We start from the raw sequence: 21703 nt of genomic DNA on the forward strand, positions 1-21703 counted from the left end.
ATGAGAATATGTTCCTCGAATTCATGGAGCATTGAAAAAAAAAAAAAACAAAAACTAATATGTGGTGGTAAACTATAGCGAACAAAGTTTGGTGCACAGGTAAACAAATGAGGCACGCGACGCTTCTGGGAAAAACAAAATGAGGATTTTTTCTGTCAAACTTTCACAGCGAATCAAAGCAAACATTGCGTAGTAATAGAATTTCGACTAGAATGGGATACGTTAATCGTTTGCTTGGGACCAATTTAAAATCGTTAGTTTCGTATTGATTGTTGATAGTAAGCAATCTGTGTGACAAGGCATTAGACTTGATTATCGTTAAAATCGCTGATCTCCAAATATTGGATTATATTCAGTTCTAGTTCAATATCCATCAGATAGAATTTTCATTTATTTTTTGTAACGATGCCCTTTTATGTTATTAGCTGTTTATATTGAATTCCGCCAAATTTTCGAATAGGGCCTGTGTAGGAAATCACTAATGAAACAAAGATACATATTTTGCAAAAACGACTTGTTCGATTGCTTTTAGTGTCTTGAGGAATGTTGTGCAAAATTATGATGCGATTCTTGAAAAAAATATACACTTGTAAAAAAAAAGTATTTTAAATACATAAGTAAAAAATCGAGAAGTTTTCAAAAAATCATAATCATCGATGAAGAATCTGACCAGAACGCAATCAAATCAAACTTCACACATAACTCAAGTTTGCTGCCAACAAAACCACCCGTATGGTAAACGTACGGTGAACGCGTGAACCGTTTGACGTGCTTGCTATCAGTGTATGTGTGTGTGTGTGTGGGTATTGGAAGCGCGGTTGCTTGTAGGTTGAATGTCGTCCACATCGGGCAACGGAGGTGATTGAATTTATTACCAAGCGCTTGGGTTGAACATTATTCTCGGAAGCGATGCAAACAAACATTTTCTCTAATAACAAATGTGCGCCAACTGTGCTTCTATGCTAGTCTCCGTTGAAGGTGTGAAGAACATGTGATTTGCACTGCTTAAACAAATTTTAAATGGGGGGTAGCCATGATTCTTGTTATATGGCATGGTTTGTTACGGCAAACAGTCGCAATCTCCAGGTTATCTTGAAGTATGCGCAGAACTATTAAGACATTATTTGCCTAAGAGATTTCAGCGGTCACAATTAGTCTGCATTTGAGTTACGCTGGAACAATTGCAGTAAATCCCAAAAATGCCAGGAATGTGACTGTGCAAACAGTTAATCATCACTAGCACACGGAGGGTATATTTGCCGAAGCAAACTTGGCACAATTCAGTCAATACGGCAAGGAGCTCTTATTGCTCTTTCTACTAGAGAGTTTGCTACTGGTTCTCATGTTCGCTCCTGTAAACAGAAAAGTGCGATTTTAGACTCAATGTTAATTGCATGCCCAGGAGGTGCAGCTTAATGCCAATTATTACAACGTAATTAGTAGTATGTGAAATGGCGTGATAGGGGTTGTGCTCAAGGACTCGTGGGCTATTCGCCTGACCGATGGCGATATGGTGTAGGGTAGATTTCATAAACAGGTCACATATCATGTGACAAGCTATGTAAGTTATATGTTATCCTATAGACATGTTAAACGTAGTGTTGGAAAGTTCATTTAAAAAAAAAACTACAAGGAACAGCCCAATGGGGTTGTACGAATAGTTGACGTTGGACTACGCTCACATATGTTAACTATTTTGATCGAACGTTATTTAAAATTCCCGATAGGGTTTTTGATCTAATTTCCGTCCTACTAAGCACAACCCACGTTTTACCTCTCTTTCTTGAACGGGTTTTAACAATAAATGAAATGTTTCTATCAAACATGACTTCTAAATTTATTCCCCTTTCGATAATTACCGTTGAATTTTATAAAGAACCACACATCAATTGTTAAAAATCTAATACTGCTTCTTGATTCCAAATTCGTCCTACGAGTTTCAATTCCGTCCAAACGCATTGAAACGCCATTGGATTTTCTTCGTCCTACGGATGAAGATAGAAAAAGCGAGATCTCTAGGAGCGCTTCTTTTGTTTTGAGAACAATGAGTGTAAATATTCACACTATAGGCTCTAATAGGCTTTGTGTTGTAGCTTGCGAACTAAGGCAAGGGTAAAAACGTATTACTGATATGTACACGGGAAATCATTGATTGTACTGATGTTTTCTGCTCGATAGAACGGAAATGGACGATTACGACGAAGTAGCGCTCTACCCTATTATTATGACATCCGTTGATTTCTTCCGAAGAGTTTCTAGATAGAGCTGAAATAAGGGCGTAACAGCTTTTGTAAACAATGACTTCTCTCGATGATTTCTAGGAATTCAAGGCACGCCCACGCAAACCAACATTACCGTCGGGTAGGGGAAGTCTTACCCTACCAGATAGGGATGTTGATTTGCGTGGGCGAGCCTTGACTTTCAAGACATAATCGAAAGAAGTAATTCTTTACAAAAGCGGTTACGCCCTAATTCCAGCTCTATCTTGAATAGATCAGTGTCCATTTTCCGTATATTACTAATAAGATTCTTTTTCAGTTCATGTGTAATTATTCTTGTGTTGAAAAATATTCCTAACTCTTTCTTTAAAAAATTGTGGTGGCCCTGAAGGGCCGTTTCGATGGTTTGTGGCTCTGAAAAGAGCCGTTTTGATGTTTTATGGCTCACAAAAGGACCGATTTGGTGATGTGGTTGGTTTAAAGAAAATTATTTTTGTCGCCCTGATACTGCTCATTCACAACATCCGCTTTACTGTTCGAACAATCCTAATTCATCTCAGGGACGCACAATAGACCGCTCTCTGGAAGCTCCTGGTTCCTCCATCCCAGTCGTGCCGATTCCTGCCAGCGTTCAGCATAGTCGTCCTGGCCCTGTGGCTGGATATGAATCAGGCGTCTTCCACCTTGCCTCTGCAGGCAAGTTACAGTCAATATATTGACTATCCTAATCAAAAATAACCATAAAAGAGAGCTTAACGACGTGTTCGGGGTATTATCCAAACCATTTGTGGGATAGTTTACCCATCCGGGATACAGTTCGTTTATGGTATTTGTTTATTAGGGTATTCACTGCTTGATGCCGATCAAATTTTCAGCAATTCGGACAATGTTAGTCATTGTGATGATACCTCTGTAACTCCCAATCCTGGGAACCCGGAACGCGCCGTAGAAAGCCCCATGGAAGCCCTCAATCTCTCCTGCCATCAGCAGCCTTCGTTCATCATAGTCGTTCCGGACCTGCTGTCGGATGTGGAGAGGGGGTCTTTCAACCCACTCACTATGGTGAGTATCCAATCAGACTTGAAGATGGTCAGTTATTGCCTGATGTATCTGTGATTTCCAGGGAGAGCAGTCGTTCTATTACTTGCCGCAAGCAGGACGTCGTGATATTCTATAAAAACGCCGGTGGAATGAATTCTGATGTTGAAGAGTACCGCCTAGCTGTATCGGATTTTTACTACGATGCAATTGTCCTGTGCGAAACGTGGCTCGATAATCGAACGCTATCCAGTCAAGTCTTCGGAATCCTAACAACAACCGTAAATCTCTTGGTGAAGCTGTCCGTGGCGGGTTGGAGGCAAAGGTCATCGAGAACGATTAATGGAACTATGTGGAGCAGGTTTGGACAGCCATCAATCTGGGTGATCGCACACTATTTCTATGCGCTCTGTACATTCTACCTGATCGAGTTCGGGACAATGAACTCATCGATACTCACTGTCGGTCAGTTTTCACAGTTATCGAAAGTGCCACTCCAGTCGATGAGATATTAATTTTTGGTGACTTCAATCTGTCAGACGTTTTGTGGAGTCAATCTCATAGCGGATTCCTTTATCCAGATCCTGATAGCTCTACATTTCACGCAGGAGCTATTAACCTTCTCGACAACTACAGCGCAGCGACGCTTTCTCAAATTAACTATGTAGTTAACGAAGTTTGGACCTCTGCTTCGTAAGCACACAGGACAGGGCTCCATTAATTTCCTCGGCTCATTGGGCACTAACTAAGCTAGTGCCACATCACCCTCCTCTAATTGTCACTGTTGAGGACAAACTCGTGCTTGATTTCGACGATTATCCTGCTACGGTTTCTTATGACTTCCGTGAAGCTGACCACTGTAGCATCATAGATGTATTGTCTAGCATGGTATGGGAGAACATACTTGATCCAGATGACGTTGAGGCTGCAGCGCAAACCGCAAACCTGCATACGAGTTACCATAAAAAAAAAATCGCGATAAATTTCATTAAATACATACATTTATTTGTACAACATCAAATTTAAGATAAACCATAATCAACAATAGTACGTCACAATACTCGGTTTCCGGCTGCCGCTCTCCATCCTCGGTCATGCCCAATGCTCGCTAGATCACGCTCTACCTGGTCCGCCCATCGTGCTCTCTGCGCTCCACGCCTTCTTGTGCCAACCGGATCAGTAGCGAACACCAACTTTGCAGGGTTGTTGTCCGGCATTCTTGCAACATGCCCTGTCCACCGCATCCTTCCGGCTTTGGCCACCTTCTGGATGCTGGGTTCGCCGTAGAGTGCAGCGAGCTCGTGGTTCATTCTTCGCCGCCACTCACCGTTTTCCTGCACACCGCCGAAGATCGTCCTTAGCACACGTCGCTCGAAAACTCCGAGTGCTTGCCGGTCCTCCTCGAGCATAGTCCATGTCTCGTGTCCATAGAGGACCACCGGTCTTATTAGCGTTCTGTACATGGTACATTTCGTGCGGGGGTGAATCTTTTTTGACCGTAGTTTCTTCTGGAGCCCGTAGTAGGCACGACTTCCACTGATGATGCGCCTTCGTATTTCACGACTCACATTGTTGTCAGCCGTCATTAAGGATCCAAGGTAAACGAATTCCTCCACTACCTCGAAAGTATCCCCGTCTATCGTGACATTACTTCTTAGACGAATCCTGTCATGTTCGGTTCCGCCTACTAGCATGTACTTTGTTTTTGACGCACTCACCACCAGTCCGACCTTTGCTGCTTCGTGTTTCAGGCGGGTGTATAGTTCTGCCACCGTTCCAAATGTTCTTGCGATAATGTCCATGTCGTCCGCAAAGCACACAAATTGACCGGATTTCGTGAAAATCGTACCCCGGCTGTTGAGCCCGGCTCGTCGCATTACACCTTCTAGAGCAATGTTGAAGAGTAGGCATGAGAGTCCGTCACCTTGTCGCAGTCCCCGGCGAGATTCGAATGAACTGGATAGTTCACTCGAAACCCTTACGCAGTTTTGCACACCGTCCATCGTTGCTTTGATCAGTCTGATCAGCTTCCCAGGAAAGCCGTTCTCGTCCATGATATTCCATAGCTCTGTGCGGTCGATACTGTCGTATGCCGCCTTAAAGTCGATCGGCCGTCAATGAAGCCGGCTTGATAACTTCCCACGAACTCGGTCATTTTAGGTGATAGACGACGGAAGATGATCTGGGATAGCACTTTGTAGGCGGCATTCAAAATGGTGATCGCTCTGAAGTTCTCACATTCTAAGTGGTCGTCTTTCTTGTGAATTGGGCAGATCACCCCCTCCTTCCACTCCTCCGGTAGCTGTTCTGTTTCCCGTTCTGTTACATATCGGGATCGAAAAGTTGTTTAAGGAACTTAGAACAAAAATAACTTTTAACATATGCTCTCTCCCTCTCTCGCTGGTGAGTCAAAGCGGGGAATAACGCTTTGCGAAATTCGCATTGCTAAGCGAAAACAGCTCGCTTACGATAATAAACTTTTGGCGATATTTCCAACACTGGTTATACGTCAGAGAAACAAGATACGAATCAGCGGAGTTGCCGCTTTCTCCACTCTTCATCCGACGATCAGTGTGGTTAGTTCTACAGGTTTATCGGTAGATCTACGGATTTTTAGATTTACTACGGATCTACGGACCGACCATAAAATTCTACAGATTTTCTAGATTTTTAGGGACTTCTTTTAATGCCGATGAAATTCTACGGGTTCTAAAAATTTTAACTCAGCCCCCGCTCATCAGTTTAAAAAAATGGAATTACTGGTTTTGGAAAATGGTCATTAAATATAGCAATAATTAACGCAATGGAAATAAATTTAGCTATCTATGAACCGTATTCCACGAAAATTTAACAACACTACCGACGATGCCTGCAGCAGTACACTCAATTCTATATCTACACGTCCGTATTTTTATAGAGATGAACTAGCCTAAGGCTAAAAATCTTTTTAATAAAGCCTTAAAAAAAAGTTCGTATTTTTAACAAAAACAGAACAAGACCGAACAAATAAAAACCTCGTCAAAACAGTTGAGTTGAGCGTACCGTTCCGATTCAAATTTCGGACGATTCAAATTTCGGACACTTTCATTTTTAATTAAATATTACATACAGTTAGAAACAAAGTAATAATGTTAGATGATCGTGGAGGGCACTAGTCAAAAAAATTTAAAATTTACAAGACATGTGGATCATATTCGACCGAGATAATCAACTTTTAAAAGTGTCCGAAATTCGAGTTTAAGTGTCCGAAATTTGAATCGGCACGGTACTTAATTGTGAAGCCACCAAAACTGCATCTGGAATACTGAGTACTGGATGTCATCAGCAGTCGATATTAAAAAAAAAAGAACTTCAGTGGAATCCCACAAAACATCACAACAAAGGCAAACCGAGGGGTTCATGACGGTAGAGGATCAATGAAGAACCAGTAAATCTATTCAAAACAAAGAACCACCCTGACACGTCGCCAAACTGCGTTTGTGTACCTTTACACATTTTATGTTTTAGCTGCGGTCAAGTGCACGTGGCTTGAACCCACGAAAACCGAGAGCAGTTTATTTTAAAACACAAAACTTTACACATTCTATAAATATCAGCCCGAAGCGAACGCGGAAAACCGTCACACCAGCGCAGACATATTCCGAATCCCATTTAGTGCTGCTGCCGCTGGTCAATAACATTCAATACCAATGTGACTTCGACTCAGTGCCATATACATGTATCTAATAACTCTCCCTACAAGTAAAACCTACCTGTTTCATCCATCGTCGCCGCTGTTGCTGTTGCGTTGGCCTGCAACGCCACCGACTCCTCCGCAACGACCCCCGTCGCCTCCTCCGGCGACGCCGTCGCTATTTCCGGTTCGACCGCCAGCTTTGCACTATTCCGCACTCCGGCGTCTGCTCGGCGATAAGTTTCAAGCTATACTATGTAAGGTAGTTACTGGCAAAACTCGATCGATACCACCACACGCATTTTCTTCTGATCAGGGTCCTTTTACGATACTAGCATCCGGCTCAACTTTTTTTTTTTGTGTTTCGTAGAAAAATAAAACTGTACACACTGAGATTCTCTCTAAATTTATGTATCTGGTTCTCCGGTGGTTCTGCGAACTGAGGGATTTCCACCCACTACAATCTTAAGCAAATGCGAGAAACACAAACGCGATCGCAGAGTGACACCCACACGCACGTTCGCCTATATGGCGCCGCCTCTTGTGCTTGCCTCCAACGTCGATTCTTCTCGGATTCGGAAGGTGTAACAATAATATTGCTTTGCTGACTGACTGGCACTTTTTCACGGATTAGATTCCTTCGACTAAAAACAACGCCTTCAAGAGCACTTTCAACTTACGTGGTACAATATTCTTCTACTTTATCATAATACCAAACTAAACACCAATATGTACGCTGCACACACAAAAAAAAACGAGAACCACTTGAGATTCTTCGCCTCCTCCACTTGTTCTCTTCTCTAAGGCCTTTTAAAGACACCAAATTTCATCTTCTCCATCGCAAATCATCCAATCATCTAGAATAGTAACAAGATTATGATATTATTATGTCTATCTCGTTGATTAAAGCGAGTTGAACAACACTTGATTTTGCACTGCACTTTGTCCGCACCTTCTGGTTCCTAGTAAGTATTCCCGACTTCTAATAATGTGGCCTTTCAGGAGCAAAAACAGCGACGAAGTGGCGCGACTGGTCTCCGTGTTCCTTTCTATACCGTTTGAGGGGGAAGGTATTTTTATTTATTATTGCTCTGGTCTGGCTGGTGCTTTTGAACTACAACTACACTACAAACGTACGGCAGTCAGCGATTGTAGAAATATATAAAACAAACACAACACTTTAGTTGTATAGAGAAGAGAGGGAAGTGAAGCAGAGGATACATCGACACTAGAGCCAAAGAGGATGAAATGTGAAGGGTTCTATCGTGCAAGCATCATATATTTTGAAAAGTTCGATTTTCGGAACGGCAAAAGACACCCGAAAAAAAAAGTTACTTCCTTGGATATTTTTTTTAATACTAAAAGACGGATTACAATTAAATCTGAGAATAACTCCAGGACATGTTCAAAGGAATTCGGAAAATAAATTCAGGAGAGTTATCCAAACAAGTTATGAGAAGAAATCTAAGGAATTTGTGAGTAGAAATGCCAATGATTTGTTAGGAGACTTTCAATGTGAGTAGAATGTCAAGGGAAGGAGTGAGATTCAAAAGGAAATCTGAGATGAATTCAAAAGGGTGTCTTATTGTGGAGAATTTCAAGGTAATTACGAGGAAAACTAAACAAAATTGAGTTCGGAGGATAGTTTCATCGAAATAACCATTGAATATGGAATGGACTATTCTGAGAACTTCCCAAATTTTTCCTGAAGTTAATGAATGTGCCTTGAAGTTCTTTTTTAGTTTGAGTAACTAGCCTGATGCTCACAATACTACATCAAATTCTTAAACTTCCCTGAACTGTATAGGACTTCCTATAGTTTCCTCGATTTTTCTAACGATCATGAATCTCAACTAAAGGTTTAACAATTCGCTGAAGTTCTCTAAACTTCTTTAAACTTTATGTGACCTCTCTAATGTCAACGAAGCTGCTCTCAAGTTCCCTGTTCTTTTCTGAAATTCTCAAAACTGCTCTAACGTTTTTGCAGTTCTCATGAAGCTTGTTGTACTGCGCTGAATTTAATTGAACCGTCCTTAAAATGTTTAAGCTTCAGTGAACTTTTGAACTTATGCGAAGACCTCAATTAAATTTTTAACGTCTCTGAAGTTATCTGAAAATCTAGGAACTGCTTTAAATTTACCACTAGTTTTCTGAAACTAATGGACCTCTCCCTGAAATTCCTCCAATTTTCGGTGCTTACTAAACTTTTTTCAAATGCTCCCGCATTTTGCTAATGTTCATAAAAATTCCTGAAGTTCGCGGATCTTCCCTTAAGCTCCTTAGATTTCTAGTTTTTTTAAATTTCTGGAACTTTTATGCTCCCGCAATTTCCATGGAAGTGGAACGAAATAATTAATATAGTTTTATGATTTTCACTGAAGTTCTCATGTTTTTTTCTGAAGTTCATGAAACTACCATTAAATTATCGACACTAATTTAAAACTTCTTCAATAGTCTAGACTTTCCTACCTAACCGATAACTGAATTTCTTTAAAGTGCTCTAGACAGCTTTGATGTGATCCATATATTTTAAGAACCCGCAACTTTACTGAAATTAATTGATTTGCCTTGAAGTTTCGACAATTTTTCTTAAATATTCCAACCATTAAAAACGCTCACTTATTTTCCCTGAACTATGCTTACCTAAAGTTCTCTAAATTTGTTTAATAATCCGGCAAATTTTCTGATATATACGTTCAAAATTCCCTAACGTTTTTGGATCAATCATAGAATACTTCAAATACCCCATAATTCCACGGAATTCCTTGTAAGTGTCTGCAAATGTGCGTAAGTTAATGGGATTATTCTGAAGCTACTCGGAACTTCGCTGAATATCATGAAACTATCTAAATTCTAAGTTCTCTGGAATTTCTTGAAGATATTTATCGCTGCTTGCTAAAAGCTCTCGCATTTTTTTAAATTAATAGAATCTAATCAATTTAGCATTTTTTAAAGTTCTTGAAATCATGATGATATAACACCCTTAAAATACTCTCACGTTTTCCGGATGTTCATATAATTTTTATCACGTTCCAGAAATTCTATTAAGGTTTCTACAATTTTCTTGCCCTGCCCTTACTGCCCTTTGATTATCTGATCTGTCTTGATGTTCTCGAAGCTTCCCTAAAGCTCTCAATTCGATTGAGGATAAATTTCCCTGAAATTCTTTGGACTTCTGTGAAGTTCCTGAAATATTTCTGAAGTATGTATGTATGTATGTATGTAAGGTAGCCACCATCCCTTCAAGACTTGTCTTGTATGCAGCTCCACTTAATAGCAAGATCAATTTGAGCTACCGATCTGAATTCACTATATCGCTGTATGAAGGGCCAAAAACGGAGGGGTGGACCCGTAAGTAGAGACACTTACGCGAAATCCACGGGAATTTAAGAATCTCCTTCCAACGATACGCTCCAACAAATCGAATAACACAATTCGCAATACTTATTAAGCTTCCTACTGGATGGTTTGTTAAGAAGGGCGCGTCAATCGCCCTGAAACTGTTGGAGTAGAATTCACACCACCACAATCGAATCGGTAGGATAAAGAAAATGATAGTGTTTATTCCCTCCTAGACTCCGGCTGTCAATCATACCATCGTCCAGTTTCAGTTTGAATGATACCCTGATGCTCCCTCCCAACCCAGTATTTATTTATATAATGAAAATATATGCAATGGAGAAATGAAATATATCAGAACATTAAAATATGACATAATGAAATACATTTATATGGATAATATAGTTGCTACTGCAATGAAGAAGTATTTTACATATAATAAGATGCAGCTCTACACCTCCTCAGCTCACAACAGGTGGATGCAACACTGAAATGTATAGGATATATTAAGCAATTAAATATATTTTGCTTGAATGATACTAACAATAATGCTAAAAATTGTGATGAATAACTAACATGACGAGAAATAACCTGCTTAATAATCATAAACATATAATATTATTTAATGTTTCTGCTTCATCAGCTTCATATTAATTTCGATGACTTGCTTGGGTAAACTGAAATATTAAGCTAAAGGTAATAGTATATCACGCAATGTATAATTTATATCCTATATGTAGTGAAATGCAAAATGTATGTATGTATGCAGGTATTTCCTTTAAACACAGAAAATATAACAAAATACCAGTGGCGTCCCGTAACCTCACTATTTACCTTTGGTGCACAGATTTAATGCCATACTCATATTCGAATCGGTTGAAAATACACTCAATCTTCTAGTTTACTCGATATCTATCTATTGCAAGCAATATATTGATTATTATTTTTTGTTTTGAGAGTTGGTGCACAGGTAGATCGAGGTTAAGGAAACGCCACTGGAAAATACAGAAAACCTCGATTTTAGTCACTCAAATTCTTTACACTCAAGCTATATATGAATATTTTAATTGCATGGTATGATTGAACTCAACCTTGCCTATTTAATTAATCCACAATTTAAGTAAAGAATCAATTTGCTAAATAATCGAGGTTGTTTGAGAATACAAGAGTTATAAAAATAAGCATCAATGATTAATTCTGGAAATAGCAAAACTCTGCAAAGGTAAAACAATTTAATAACATATGGTGATATTCAATTTATTCTCTGGGTAATCCAAATTCTGAAAACCATAGATATCATATTATATTATTATAAAATAAATGTAAATAACAATGATTTGATATTTGATACACCTTCTGTTAATGAAAATTATAGTTGATATAATGAGATTTTAAATATGTGAAATAAAAATAATTTACTAGTCATGCAATATATAAAATATAATGAATGTAAAATAAACAAGTACCGTAAAACAAAGAATGTTTTTCAAATTTTATATTTTTAAAACAAGTACTGAGGATCCAAGAGTTAATTCGTTAGTAATATGTTGAACGAATATTAAAGCATTTGCACTATTTTTTTAGTTTTGTGACCTAACTTCTGCATTTTGATTTGGGGTTACTTTGATAATGCTCGATGAATGTAGAAAAAAAATGAGTGAAACTCAAACAATTTAGTTCTTTAAATATGAAACTTTGAATGAGTATATAATCAGAAAACTTTAAAAGCAATAATAATTCAACATTGAATTTGTGATGGCTGCATCGGAAAAAACATTTCATAAGTGATGGTTTGCGTGCTTTTTCAAAAGCGCGAAAAACACGAAAATGGTTTTTTTAATATTTTTGTAAAACATGTAACACATACTATATAAAACTATATACAATATCAACGGAAATACCCTAAGCTACAATATGGAATCAATGTTTCTTATTTGGAAAACGCACAGCGAGTAAATTTATTCTTTATATTATACTATCAAAGCTAACCACATTATCAAAGATACCTCGTTTTACGGTACTACAAAATACAAATAAGCTCGATTTTAGTTAACCTCCGTACATTTAACTGATTTATTAGATATTTTATTGGAATTGAAACAAAATCTTTATTATGCACCATGGAATCTTTAAACGCAATATGGAATGCTTTTATAAATATTGGTAAACTTTAATAATGAATCAATAGTCAGAAAAATCCAGGTTATTTGGACAGTTAACAGTTTTCATGCACTTGTTATCATGCATTACAATGATGTGAACGAAGGCTGAAAAAGTGTAATGGTATTATTCTAAAAAATTTCCATCATCGAAGAGCTGAGAATCTACTTAAAGATTTAAATCAATAAATCCAGGCTAAACGGAGGACTCACGAACACAATAAGCTCCCCCATCACTCATATTCCGAATCTGATTATTAAATGAGTATTTACAAGTATACAATTAAATATATCAACAAGTAATGGAATTTTCTCTCCGGGAATGGATAAATAAAATGTTTAATTGCTCTGTCATATAAACGTTGAACATACATTAGAGAAAATCAATCAATGTTACGTTGCTTCTTCCAGTTGTGTTTTGATCCTGTTTTAAATATTGGTCATTGAATATATAATAATAATATAATTGGACCTGGGATTTATTAAAACTCAACCTCCACGGTGGTGCCCTTTACACAAGAATAAGCCTCTACTGCCGATAATCTTTTAAACCTGGAGACAAAAAAGCTACGAAAAAAGCGCTTATGCCTTCATTAAATTCTACTCATACGCGATGTTAATAAAAAATAATAAGATTCTCTTGAATGGGTCGCGTCGCGTCACGTGCCCCTTACTTCACGCTTGACGCTTTACCAGCGTAAAAGCTAGCAATGCTAAATAGTAATTATTGTACATAAGTAATACAAATCCGTATTTTTGGTAGCACTGGTAGCAAGCTTCAATTTCCGATGCGCTGCAACTCCGTTGTCAGTATATTCTAATACACACGTACACGCTTATGCTATACAACTAAATCGAGATCCATCGAAGAAGTGCGAGCCAGAGAGAAACGCATTGATTGGAAAACAATGAATCCCACCATTTCCGTGGGCTAGATAGAGAAAGACGATAAAACGTTATAAAGCTCTATGCAGATGAGAATCGAATTCGATTTCAACGCTGTTCCCCTGCAAGCGAGTAGTTCGTCAGATCCAAAAACGAGCCAACGAAAGAAACGATCAGTTTCACATTACTCGATCTCCTGTTTCTGTCATGGATTCTAAGTCATAGCAAGACAAGTGACACTCGTGGATGGACCATCTCTTGCAACTCAGCACACTCAAAGGAGGGAAAGTGGAAGCCTGTGAAAATGCAATGGTATCCGAAAAACATAACTAAGGGCAGGAGGAGAAGCTATCCTTTCCAAAATTTTACGTGATACAGTTCATGGATGCCCCCTTAGTGAAAGAGAAAGATAGAAATAGGTAGATGGTAGAATGGAGAGATCTCACCAATATTGATATGCGTCTGTGTTCCATATTAGCCGCACGGGCACGCTCGTACTCATAGTTGTGTATGTATTTGCTTAGCAAACACATTTTACAATCATCGTACGCCGGTTCCACCGATTCTGCTGCATCTTCAACAAACACAACACGAGCCTTTTTGCACACACATAAGCTTGCCCAAAATCGAATGTGTTTAGCTTTTCGGAATTCACAAATGACTTCGTTTTTTTTCCATCTTTTCCACATTCACTAATACAAAACAAAAATTTTGCATCCGCCATTTCTTCAAGCCCATTTCACTATGATGGCATTGGACTTTTTTCTTTTAACTCCCGTTCACTGCACATCCTCTGAATAGAGTCATTATCAGTCATTATTGTAATAATGTCCTGAATGACAATTTAATCACTCCTCCATGCAGCCGAACTAATAAACTCGCCGACACATATATAAAAATGCAGATATACCGGGAGAAAACTAATGCACCTCCACTCGCGGCAAAACCACGATCCGAACTAGTTCCTGAAATATTTCTGAAGTGTTCATAAATTCTTTGACGGTCTCTGTACTTCTTTGAAATTCGCGGAACATCTTAAGGGTCCTCAATTTTTCTAAATTTACGATCATAGATATTTGAACTGCTCCAAAAAGTCTGAACTAAAGTCATGGGAACTGCTCTTAAGATCTGAAATTCTCCAAAGATCACTAGATCTAGCTTTTCTGAGGTGCTTAGAACTTTTTTAAAAATGTGTACAATATTGAGGGATATTTTACAAATTTTTAAAAAGTTCTAAGCACCTCTATATTTCTATATTTCTCAAGTTCGCTTGACACCTGTGATGTGCTCTGATATTCTAGGAACTTCATAAAATTTCCTGAACATTTTCAGATGTTAAAAGAACCGATTTGAGGATCTTAAAGCTTCCAGTAAGTTCCCCATAATTTCAGTGTGTTAACTTCCCTTATGCTATCGTAGTTTGTTTATGGAGCTTCACAGAAATTCTCAGCATTTCCTTTCATTCCTCAGAACTTCTTCAAAGTTCCTACAATTGTTGTGAAGTTAACTTGGAAGTTTATAAAACTGCAATGAAGATCTCTAATCTTTCATAAAGATAATAACGAACTTGAAATAAATCATTTAATGTTTTCCTTAATTCAGGCACTTTGAAAATTTTCAATATCTTGAACTTGTACATGGAATACGAAACTAAAAGACATTGAATATTTTTAGATCTTGGACTTACTCAAATTAAGCATGATTTTTAACTTTATTAAAGTGAGAAATTAAGTAAGTGCTAAACTTCAACACTCAATGAATTTGATTATAAAGTTGTTTCTTTAAAACTGATTGCCATGTCTTAAAAACGTTTGGGTGAATTACTGTTGTTTTTGATCTTCCAGAAAAAGCATATTTTGAACGCATTTTAAAAATAGCTTTCTTATTATAAGCCTGGAATTTATCCGTTAAAGTTCAGGAAAAACCTGGAAAACTCAGGAAATTTTATGTAGAAAAATGAGTAGACACCCTGCAGAATGATCAATCTTGAAACAAATTCACACTAAAAAAGTTAAAAATAGTGACTGATTACAAGAAAAAGTGGCTTTAGTGACTTGACCTTAAAAAAAGAGACTTTTTAGTGACTGGCCTGAAAAAAGTGACTACCAGCCCTGCAATCTTGTTCGATTCTAAATTTGGATTTGAACCCTTCGGGGTATCCGGCTTGCATATCGAGTGGAAAAATCCTGTTCGTTTTTTCGGATCTCTGCAGTTTAGTAATCTGCTTGGAAGTCGATTTGGAGAAAAAATATAAAATTTCTATGGTCCATCATCCAGACATAATTCCAATAAACATTCCCGGCTTAATGCCATGAAGGAAAAAGGTCACCCCTATCGTGGTAACCACTTCAGATTTCTATGCTGTTCCATGCTTCGTTAATGAATTCAAGCTTTCAGTTCAGATTGGCAGTCGGAGTGAATGCTGCATTTTGGTTGAAGCCTTCCCGAAAAAAAAATTACAGTGAAATTTTCAGTGGAAACAATGCTCTAACATTAATATTTATTGTCGACAATAAAAATGATTGTTATAATGTTGTACCCTTCCGAAAACGGCAAAACTGCCACCTAGATGTACAATGAATGTACATAATAAAATGTTGTTACAATGATTTTTATTGTATTTTTCATTTATTTTATTGTTAACATGATTCGATCACGAACAATAATGAACAACTCTATTACAATAAAAATTGTTGTTACATTAAATATTGGTGTGTTTTCATTGTGGGTTACTTCACGAACAATAAAAATAAATCTGATTGAAGCATGCAGACTATGAGAGGGTCAGCAACACTGCCAATGTAATCAAGATAGGCGCTGCTCGTATGGCTCTTGCTTTGACAGTTCGTTTGGCTCTATTCGTTGCCAAGTCAGTTGAACCAAGGGGGAGGGAGGTGGCTGTCAAATACGAACAATCGTCGCCTACCTCGCATAACTGGTTCCAAACGTAAACAAGCCATAAGAAACCTACAGCGTTTGTTTACGTTTGGAACCAGTTTCATACAAGATGATCAGTAGGCTGATTTGACAGCACGTCCCCCCCCCCAGAGTTGAACGCCTACGACCAGATCGGTTTGAGTTGAATTCAACTCACCTGCCTTATTTAAATCCCGCTTAATGCAGACCTTTTCCGTGCAGTCAATAATCATACAATAATAATAAAAAATTCCACCGCTAAGATGTCAGGAAGGAACTCTCAGGTGGAAGCATATTTCATGGGCGATTCTCTCCAGTCGAATGCATTAGCTTATCAACGACGCTCAACCACCAAAGAGACGTGACCTAGGGAGATCGAGTGCAGGGATGTTGGCCTCCAATTCTCACAAGTTCCGGATCGAATCTCAATCCATAACCAGTAAAAAAAGGACTCACCCGTAACAGACATACCACCACCCACCCCCTCCCTTCCCGGGGCGATGTTTTATTTTTTCGATTTATTTTTAAAGTCGATAAAGTAGATCTGTCAAGCCAACACATACACTTTAAAGTACACTGTTATTTTTTTTAATCAATAAATTCGCCAACCAACAGTAAAATAACAATAATATATAATGTTATTGAAAAAAATATATATGGGTAAATCACGAAAATTTCATTGTTAAGATACTTAACAACCCCCCTTTTTTATTGTAAATTTTCCATTTACCATGAAATTTACTGTTTTGTACAACATAAATCAAGGTAAATTTATTGTAGACGTAACAATGTAAATCATTGTTAAGACAATAATTTTCGTCTTATTGTTACATTGTTTTTTATTGTATTTTTGTTGTTATTTTTTTTTCGGGTTGGAATATGTTCCTTAGAATGGACAACATTTTTTATTTAAACTAGCAAAACTGATCATTTGTTCAAGGTTGTCATGAAAGGTCTGTTCAGTGGTTAATCCCTGGATCAGATCAAATATGAATTGACAAATTTACTTGGAGTTGAGCGAGTCCAAATAATCAAAATGAAAATTAAATCCCTTCCTGGCGATTCGCGCAACGGGATTTCTAAAGTCAAGTGAACTAAATGACCTTAAGGTCTAAGAAAAAGCTAGCCTTATGCTTCATGTCCGAGTGAAGTGGGAACACTATGGGAAAGACTGGAGGTAGTTTCCAAAACCTCACGCAGTGCCGTAAGTGCCAGGGATGGGGTCACGGAACAAAAAATTGCTAAATACCAGCTAAATGCATGAATTGTGGTGATTCCTCTCACGCAAAGGACGCCTGTCCTGTGAAAGAAGATCCTAAGAAATTTAAATGTTCACATAGCTCCACTTTCCAATACCATAGAGTTGATGTGGATTAATATCGAACATCTATGAAAAAAAAACTTCGATCCTAATATTACTTTGCAAACCAAAGATGATGTTAATTATGCTCTTGAATCCGACTACCTCTATAGTCGATGCAAGAGCTGCCTCAGCAGCAAAATGTAAAGTTAAATTCGGTTCAATTATAATAGACGACGATCTTCAGCTCTTGAACCGCCTGAAAAATGTCCGTAGGAGGCAATATCAAAGAGCACGTGATCCTGCCATTAACGGCGCCGGTGGTGTAGTGGTAAGCGTGATTACCTCTCACCCCAGCAGGCCTGGGTTCAATCCCAGTCGGCGCCGCCGGGATGTTCTGAGGCATAACATCTCTGATCACGCCTTCCTTCGGATGGGAAGTAAAGCCGTTGGTCCCCGGTTCATGAGTTGATGGGTCGATAGGTAGGGTCCAGGTGTGGGAGCTGCTTTCCTGGCTCGTCGGTAGCATTGGTGCTCAGCACGGAAAACAAGATCGACGGAAAAAACAAACCAAAGGTGATCCTGCCATAAAAGTTATCTAATGCGAGAACGTCTCGCACTCCAGCGGAGATACCAAATAGGCGATGATGGTCCTTATACTTGGGATAATTCACAAGTATGTGTTCTACTGATTGTTGTATCTGGCATATATCGCACCGTTTGTGCCTGTCTGGATTATTGAATAGTCATGGATGGCTCGAGTGTGACCCGTTTTTAGACGCGATACGATTCTTTGGTCTTTCCAGCAGAGCTGATCGGTTCAATTCTTGATGTCACCTTTCACCTTTCGCAAAAATAGCCATCTTTCTTGTTGCCAGCTTCGAGCCCAAGCATCTTGAATGATCGCTTAAACCCATGTTCTAATGTCGTCAGCCGGCGTTTCATTGGTATACAAACTTGACTTCCGACCGACTGACACCAGTTTCGTTTCCAGCTACTTCGCAGTGTCCGGGTATCCAGGCAAATCGAAGGTTGTTATTAGCCGCATCGTGTATAGCTTGGATCCACGGGTGCCAATTCTTGTAAGATTCTAGCGCTGAAAGTCCACTTACTAAGTCTGAGAGGATTGCCGTAGGGCACGATGAAGCTTCAGAGGCAGCTAAAATAATGGCGACAGCTTCGACTGTGAACACGGAACAGGTATCAGGTAGGCGATGAATGTAGGTTATATTGGGGACCGGTTACTCCAAATGCTTTAGAACCGTCGGTGAATGGGAAGCCTAGTAGAAATGGGAGCCTCCCTTAGCTCAGCCGGTAAAGGCGCAGCTACAAAGCAAAACCATGCTGGAGGTGGCTGGGTTTGATTCCCGGTCCGGTCTAGGAATGTTTCGGATTAGAAAATTTCTCGACTTCCCTGGGCATAGAAGTATGATTAGACTTGCCACACAATTATACCAATGCAAAAATGGTACAAGCATCGAAAGCTCTCAATTAATAACTGTGGAAGTGCATCTAGAACACTAAGTTGAGAGCATGCAATAAGCTAATATGCGATATGCAATAAGCTTGAAATGCGAAGAAGAAGAAGCAGAAATGAATTGTAGGTATGCTTTGTAAAGATGAATAGAGTTTTCTCCAGCTCTGAAGTTCCTTTTAATTGTCCACTCGATGTTCAATTTAGAGGGTGCTCCAACCTTTGTCTCCTACCCAGTGACCCTTAGAAACTGGATTGGTCATATATCGAAGGAGTTTGTTCATCTATATGAGGGCGGGATTTACATAAACAATTTAAAAATGTTAATCAGCCCTGAGAAACAAAAACAAAATTGAAAATAATTCGTCGAAATTAGATTAGAGTTCCAAACCCTTATAGAAACTCACAAATAAAAAAAACCCTCAAAAGTCTATCCGAGCGCTTAAAAACCAGGTGGTGAAATTTTATATTCAAATGCGCAAAACGCTAAGAAACTTGCTAGGCAGTTTGAGAATGCCCATAATTTCAGTTTAGAACATAATAGTCCAATTGAGAATCGGGTTGCTCGGAAGTATCTGAATATTTCTTCACGGGAAAATATGTTCGATGAGGTTGGAGGCGAACCAGCCTAAGGCTGAAAGCCTCCTAAATAAAGTTAAATAATAATAATAATAATATGTTCGATGATTCCTGGGGATTCCTAATCCAGAGATTACCTTGTCTTTCTTGCATTCGAATGCATTCACGACCCCTTAGTTTAAACTGATTGTTATTTCCTTGACCTGATCTATGGTTCTGTAACTGACTGGTTTTCGCTATAGTAACAATATATTACAAATTACAAATAATCACCCTAATAAATTTGTTATGGTTATTTTTATTAACGACGTGTTAAGGAAATCATCCAAACCATTTTTGGAATAGTTCGATCACTTGGGCTATCGTTCGTTTATGGTATTTCTTATTAGGGCACCAAAGCTGTGGTGCACAGGCATAGAAAATCTTTAGGAATGTAAATGATGTACATTCATTTGCCTCAACAGAATTCCGTAAAATAATGTATCAAGCTTTTTGTATGTTTTGAGATTAGCTTGGTGGTGTTCTCACAAATTTCTCTACAATTTAAATTTAAATTCTAGAGAAATTTGTGGAAGAAATGCAACTTATTTCATGCCACTTTAGCAGTTGCCTAAACCTAATATTTTATGAACTATTCGGTATCCAAGCTCAGCAACAGTTGTTTGTTTATGTTGCAGAGTTGCAATACGGTTTTTGGAGATGGGAGTACAGCTACATTTAGTGTCGCACATACCACCACCAAAAAAAATCTATATTTCAACACAAACGCAAGTACTACAGCCATGATTGACATTCCTTCGGAGATGTCTTATTCAGTTTCTACTACCTTACTAAAAAAATGATTTAATGATACTTTTTCAGGCATTTACCATTTTCTTTAATTTTGCACGCACTTAACAACCTTTAAATATTCATAAAAAAAATTGGCCTGTCATAATTTACCATGCAATGCCAAAATAAGTCCACAGCCTCAGAGTATTATAATGCAAAATTCATGCATTTTTATCATCTCTTTATTCATATATCACTTACAGGAAGTGCAACTGAGTACATTGTAGTCAATAAGCGAGCAAAAGCTAATAAATTTAATTCATTTAAATTTTAAATGATTGAACCCAATAATAATTGCAAAAAACCACGCACACCATCGTCAGGTTATGTCACAATTTTTGCTCCGTTTCTTCTTGCTTATTTGCACCAAGTCTTCTTCTATGCAACATTTCTAACTTCTTCGGCCGATTGCGATTATGCACGGGACAAAATTGATTTATTCCGGTTGAAACTCACTTTATCCAACTATTCTTCACCAGATTATCAAGGGCAATCACTTATTGAACATTTTCCGCTTATTTTCGGTCCGGTTAGAATGATTTTTCGGTGGAAAATTGGGTTTTCCCGCAGCGCGCACGTCGCGTAACTTCCGACCGTACCGAGAGAGATCCGTTTTTGACACGGAGATCGAGCAACGAAACGATGCTGCGGTGCGATGCGACACGAACACGAGCATGGTGCTTATGCTGGTGTGGGTGGCTGCGAAGATGAGCACGTTGTTCATGAGATGTCACTGTGGTGTTCTCGCTTCAGCATTGAAAATACTACGGTGGAGGAAAAGAGAAAGAGAATTTTTAGAAGGGTCCGTTCAAATATTACGTAATTCAAAAACAAAAATTTTTACCGAGGGGTTTCTAATTGGGGGTTGAATAATGTTAGGAATTACTTTTACTCAATTATTCAATGATTAATGGCGGTAAGCTCCAACTCGGATTAACTTTTAATACCGTATTTTAAATTGGCTCACTACTTGATTTGCCTATTGGTCCCAAGCAAATCGATTAACGTCCCCATTCTAGAACCCCGTTAGTTTGAATAGCTAAAATAAAAAATAAACGGTGCTCATTTAGAATTTGTTTAATTAGTGCCCCTACACAGGTGCCCAAAGGCGTTACGTACCTGTGCAGCGGTACCAGTTAAACAAAGTCTAAATGAGCGTCGTGTAATTACCATTTTAGCTGTTCAAACTCACGGGGTTCTACGGTAAATATAATTCCACACATTTTTACTGACGAATTTCCATGTAAAATTCCACATGATTTTCATGAGACCACACATAAACAAAATCCA

At 38.4% G+C, this 21703-nt stretch overlaps 1 protein-coding gene across 3 annotated transcripts in view; it reads right to left on the reverse strand.

Annotated features, from left to right (window-relative positions):
- Window positions 1–21002, reverse strand: part of Ask1 (apoptotic signal-regulating kinase 1) — a 64002-nt gene extending 43000 nt beyond the window's left edge. Inside the window, exons 1-2 of one of the 3 annotated variants that reach the window (XM_065234360.1) lie at window positions 20870–21002; window positions 7010–7787 (exon numbers count right to left, since the gene is read on the reverse strand). In XM_065234360.1, the coding sequence (XP_065090432.1) occupies window positions 7010–7022 (13 nt within the window). In that variant the 5' untranslated portion in view covers window positions 7023–7787; window positions 20870–21002. Of the gene's footprint in view, window positions 1–7009; window positions 7788–7882; window positions 8046–20725; window positions 20743–20869 lie in introns of those variants that run through there. The other 2 variants (XM_065234362.1, XM_065234361.1) reach the window with 2 other exon arrangements.
- Between the last annotated feature and the right edge of the window lie 701 nt (window positions 21003–21703).

This window comes from Ochlerotatus camptorhynchus, unplaced genomic scaffold (genome assembly GCF_037179485.1).
Source record: "Ochlerotatus camptorhynchus isolate MF236.1 unplaced genomic scaffold, CSIRO-AGI_Acam_v1.1 ptg000433l, whole genome shotgun sequence".
Classification (NCBI taxonomy): Eukaryota; Metazoa; Arthropoda; class Insecta; order Diptera; family Culicidae; genus Ochlerotatus; species Ochlerotatus camptorhynchus.